Here is a 5474-nt window from a genome sequence, read left to right as displayed (position 1 = left end):
GGGGGGGGGGAAAAAAAAAAGATAATTTACCCGATGAAAATAATGAAGCAAGATTTAACTAAGATCATTTTAGGGAGACACAGTGGTTCTTACTCTGGCCGCACATTCAGATTCCCCAGGGAGCTTTTAAAACTTCATGCGCGGGGCTCCCGTGAAGTGGTTCTGACTTAATTAGTTTGAGGTGAGACAGAGGCACAGGTATTTTGTGAAAGCTACAGCTGACTGTACTGAGGAGCAAGAGAGCCCTCCAAGTACAGCTGAGGATGTCGGGTCAATAAACCTATTCCATTAAACGAGAGATTAACAGAGGGAAGAAAGGGGTGAAGGGACTTTAGTCCCCAAATACGGAATACAGGCCCGTCGGTTCAATGGACATAATCCGAGGCTACCAGAAAATAAAGTCAACTTTCTTCAATGTCTTTTTTTTTTTTTTTTTTTTTTTTTTTTTTGCTGGGAGAGAAGTTTATTCGCACAGTGCTGGGAACACAGACGCTCCCACGGACACCGCACATACTTCAAAGTGTATTTTATTTGTATCGTGAACAACAGGGAGGGAAGAAATGAACCCCTGACAGTTGACTGAAAGGGAAACGGAAGAGGAAAAATACCTCGTCCACGCCAACGACCACGCGGGGAAGCAACCGCGAGGCAGGCGGGCAGCCCGGGGGCTCCGGGGGCTCCGGGGGCTCCGGGGGCTCCGCGGCCCAGCGCCGCCTTCGGCCGCTCCCTCCGCCGCGTGTCTCACCAACGGATAAATAGGGTCTTTAAAAGAGAAAACCCGAACAAGGGAGGGAGGACGGAGCCGTGGAGCTCCAGCGGCGCCCGCCCCGTCACCTCGCGTCCCCGTCACCTCGCGTCCCCGCGCTGCGGCCTGGGGAGCGGCGGCGTCGCCCGGCGGGGCGCGACCCGACTGCAGGGGCTCCCGCCGCCAGGGGCTGGCAGCGCGGCCCTTCCGTGGCCCGGGGTCTCCTCGCGGCCCAGGGCCGGTTCCCACCCGCAGGGCTTTCTTCGTGGCGCTCACACCGTGCGCACCGCCCCTCACCTCGGGGCGCGGCGGGCTTCAGAGCGGGCGGAGGCAGAGGGCAACGGAGGGGCTGAGGGAGAGAGGCTCGCGGAACTCGGGCGCGCGGCGCCGACCCACCCCCCCGGCTCCGCGGGGCGGCGGGGGCGGCAGGGCTGCCAGCGCGGGGCCGCGCTCCGGGCTTCTCCCCCGGATAGTGGGCGGTGCCAGCCGGCACTACAAGTCCCAGAAGCCCCCGCTGCCCGGAGCCCGCGCGGAGCCGCGCAAGGCCCGCCGGGAGTCGGCCGGGGCCGCCAAGATGTCGCAGCCCAAGAAAAGAAAGCTTGAGTCGGGGGGCGGCGGCGGCGGAGGAGGGGAGGGAAGTGAGGAGGAAGATGGCGGAGCGCCGGAGGCGGCCCCGCCGCGACCCCGGAGGGCGCGGCGGGAGCGGGACCAGCTGTACTACGAGTGCTACGCGGACATCTCGGTGCACGAGGAGATGATCGCGGACCGCGTCCGCACCGACGCCTACCGCCTGGGCATCCTGCGGAACTGGGCCGGGCTGCGGGGCAAGACGGTGCTGGACGTGGGCGCGGGCACCGGCATCCTCAGCCTCTTCTGCGTGCAGGCGGGCGCCCGGCGCGTGTACGCCGTGGAGGCCAGCGCCATCTGGCAGCAGGCCCGCGACGTGGTGCGGCTCAACGGGCTGGAGGACCGCGTGCACGTGCTGCCGGGGCCGGTGGAGACGGTGGAGCTGCCCGAGCAGGTGGACGCCATCGTGAGCGAGTGGATGGGCTACGGGCTGCTGCACGAGTCCATGCTGCGCTCCGTGCTGCACGCGCGGGCCCGCTGGCTCAAGGAGGGCGGCCTGCTGCTGCCGGCGTCCGCCGAGCTCTTCGTGGCGCCCGTCAGCGACCAGATGCTGGAGCTGCGCCTGGGCTTCTGGAGCCAGGTGAAGCAGCTCTACGGCGTGGACATGAGCTGCCTGGAGAGCTTCGCCACGCGCTGCCTCATGGGCCACTCGGAGATCGTGGTGCAGGGCCTGTCCGGGGAGGACGTGCTGGCGCGGCCGCACTGCTTCGCGCGGCTGGAGCTGGCCCGCAGCGGCCTGGAGCAGGAGCTGGAGGCCGGCGTGGGCGGCCGCTTCCGCTTCAGCTGCTACGGCTCGGCGCCCATGCACGGCTTCGCCGTCTGGTTCCAGGTGACCTTCCCCGGCGGGGACGCGGAGAAGCCCCTGGTGCTGTCCACCTCGCCCTTCCACCCGGTCACGCACTGGAAGCAAGCGCTGCTCTACCTGAACGAGCCGGTGCCGGTGGAGCAGGACACGGACATTTCCGGAGAGATCACGCTGCTGCCCTCCCGGGACAACCACCGCCTCCTGCGCGTGCTGCTGCGCTACAAAGTGGGCGACCAGGAGGAAAAGACCAAAGACTTTGCCATGGAGGACTGAGCGCGGCCTCCTCCTCCGCCGCCCCCACCCCCAGCCCCAGGCGGCCGGCCTGCGGGGCGGGGTGCAGGGGGCCGGAGCCGCGGCGGAGCCCGGCGCGCAGGTGGGCGCAGCGCCTCCCCGCGCCCTCCCCGCGCCCGGTTCCCGGGAGGCAGGCGGACTGGAGTCTCCTCCTCCCAGGAGGTTCTCCCGGCGATATTTATTTAAAAAGTGAACCCCGAGGCCCCCAACGATGGAAACAGCTTGTTTATTACTGGGCCTCAAAAAGCATGTGGTACCAAGCACTTGTATTTCTGTTTCTTTTGTTTCGCGGGAAGGAAGCCAAACACAGAGGAAGGCTCCGTGCACATCCCTGATGTCTCCCACCCAAACCTGAAGCCAGGGAGAAGGCTAACGGGGTTTACCTAGACTCCATAAATTTCCACTATGACTTAAATATTATCTCTCCAGAGCCATATTCTTTCGTTCTCGAAATTCCCTCCTTTCCTAGGTGCCTCTAGGCTTCAGTGCTTCTTCCTCCTTGTTTTTTTAAATAAACTTTTGCTTCTGGTAATGAGAGGGAGGAGAGTGAGGAAGCAGTTTGAATTATCCTGTTCTTACACTTAACTACTTCCATAGGGTGCTAAAGTCGAACACATTTCTCCTTTTTGAGTAAAATAGGCCATATATAATTGTGCAGCATACCCCCCCCCCCCCCCAACATCAACAAGGTACATTTAGGAGAGAAACATCTGAAAGTGAAGTAGTACGGGTTTTTTTTTATTCTTGATTTTACTATTAAGATTTAACCAAGGCAATGTTTCGTGTATGTTACATAATAAAGTTTTGTGTGACTTTTATTAAACCAGTTGGCAGAAGGCTTTCTGAACCTGACCCAAGGGGTTTGTTCATCATATTGGGTAAATTCTTTAGGCTCTTTAAATTAAGGAAAATCTTTTCCCAGCTAGAGAAATGCACTCACTTAAACTCTCACTTGGGGAGATCATGTGATCTGGCCTACTTACATCAATTGAAATTTCCTTTTTTTAGTGTTGTTGAGTTCTTTTTTTTTTTTCTTTTTAGCTCAGCCAAATGTGAAAGTTGTGAATTTCGGAAAATCATTTGTGATGAAGTGTGAGTCATGTTATCAAATTTATTTCACGGATGTTTCCCTCCTTATCCCTGTGGCAAATAAAACATTGGCATTCTATTTTTATAGATGAAGTAAGAAGTCTTGTGTACTGCGACTTAATAATGCTTTTGCCTACTTAATATCGTCAGTTCTTAAGTGTTACAACCCTTTCGGAATATAGCTTCAGGATAGTTTATGCTTAATGTATGTTTTTTCTTCATACTGGTGGCTTTTGTATGCTGATAGAAAACAGGTGTGAGAAGTGGTCTTTGAAGTAATTCAGTATAGTTTTGTTTATTGTAAATGAGTTTTCTCCTTTATTCATCACATATTAAAGTACTGAAGTATTATAACCAATTTGCTAAAATGTGGTGTTAACACATGAGATCTTCCATTAGGAGAGGAAACATACAAAATCAATGACTTGCCAAGATCCAAGCAATGACAGTGATAGTTGTCACCGTTTTGATAGTTAACAGTCTGTGTAAATGGTGCAGTCATAGTAAAGTAGGCCTGATTTAAGCTGGAGGTATAAAATAAGTCCTTTTTATTTTTTAGGGTCAACTATATAAGATGAACGTTTATTTACAATACTAATGTATGATTTTGGGTAGATTTCTGATGCTTTTTTTGACTTCCTGTAACAATCCATTTGCTATGTGGGCAAACAAAAACATTCTGAATTCCAGTTTTTGAAATCCCTTTTATAAATGTGCAGATACTATGGAGTTCTCATCACTAGTATAAGCATGTAAAGAGAACACCAGTTAAAACCCAGTAATTACAGAAGCAAAAAGTCGGTATTTCATAATGAGGCAAGTAAGCTTTAATATCCTCGTTAGTGTTTCCCAAAAGAAAAATGAATTCTCATAAAAATATAGCTATAAGAGCGATTAGTCAAGAGGCACCATAGCATATCGTTAAAAGCCAGACAGATCCTGCTGGAGCCTAGACTCCACCACTGGAACTGTGTGACCTTGGGCAAAATACTTAACCTCTGTTTGTCTCCAGTGCTCTCATGCAAAGGGTTTAACGATCACACCTGCTCCATAGAAATGTGATACGCGTAATACGGGGAATAGAGTAAATACATGTAGTTGATACACGCAAGCACATAGTGCCTGGTACACAGTAAGATCTCAGTGATTCCTAGCTGTTGTAATTACAGAAAACTATGCAAACCTGAAGCATTTGGACATGTGTAAAATGTGCTACAGAATAAATATTCAACATGTTGATTTTCTTACAGGTCTTGCTTGGTAGTATCAGCATGGCTGTGTACAATGAGCAGTGTATAACGATACCAGGTGATCCAAAGGAACCCCAAGCCCTTTGGAGTGACAACACCTCCAGAAGGACGAGAGTGTGACATGCTCCAAAATCCAGGCACTGTCCCTTCTCTGTGAACTGGCTCTGCCTAGGGTCATTGGACCACGGGAAGAGCTGTCACCCCAAGGAGGGAAAAACATGGTGAAGTTCTGCTTGCTTTCTTCAGACAGCTTATATTTGTTTAGCACTGTGAAACTTTCCAAATACTTACAATTCACTGGACCAATGGACATTTTATTGAGTATGCCAGGAAATAGTCATTGTGATAAGCACTTAGGATACAAACCAGTAAAACAGTTTTTGCTTCCAAGTGGGTATGTTCATAGAATAAACCAAAAAGGAAAATACATAAATGATAATGGGCTCCTGGGGATGCTGTAGGTGTTAGGAACGGCAGGTAATTTAATTACCCTCACTTTACATACTTGGAAAAAAACACAGATATTGAAAGATTTGCCTAAGGTTACATAGCTAATTCTTAACAGTTGAACACAAATATATCAGTTCCTACTCCCAAACAACCTCTTCGTTTCAGCAAGTTCCACTGGAGATATAGGCCTCAAACAACCACCTTCAGTATATAGGAT

The 5474-nt window shown here is 52.0% G+C and overlaps 1 protein-coding gene across 1 annotated transcript; it reads left to right on the top strand.

The window, feature by feature from the left end:
* Positions 1–1279: 1279 nt before the first annotated feature.
* Positions 1280–3911, top strand: PRMT6 (protein arginine methyltransferase 6). The gene has a single exon (XM_038541169.1). It carries the CDS (start codon positions 1320–1322, stop codon positions 2448–2450), a length of 1131 nt encoding a protein of 376 aa, XP_038397097.1. The 5' UTR covers positions 1280–1319; the 3' UTR covers positions 2451–3911.
* The last annotated feature ends 1563 nt before the right edge of the window (positions 3912–5474 follow it).

This window comes from Canis lupus, chromosome 6 (assembly GCF_011100685.1).
Source record: "Canis lupus familiaris isolate Mischka breed German Shepherd chromosome 6, alternate assembly UU_Cfam_GSD_1.0, whole genome shotgun sequence".
Lineage (NCBI taxonomy): Eukaryota > Metazoa > Chordata > Mammalia > Carnivora > Canidae > Canis > Canis lupus.
The sequence above is the reverse complement of the archived record's forward strand: the minus strand, read 5'-3'. Positions and strand labels throughout refer to the sequence as shown.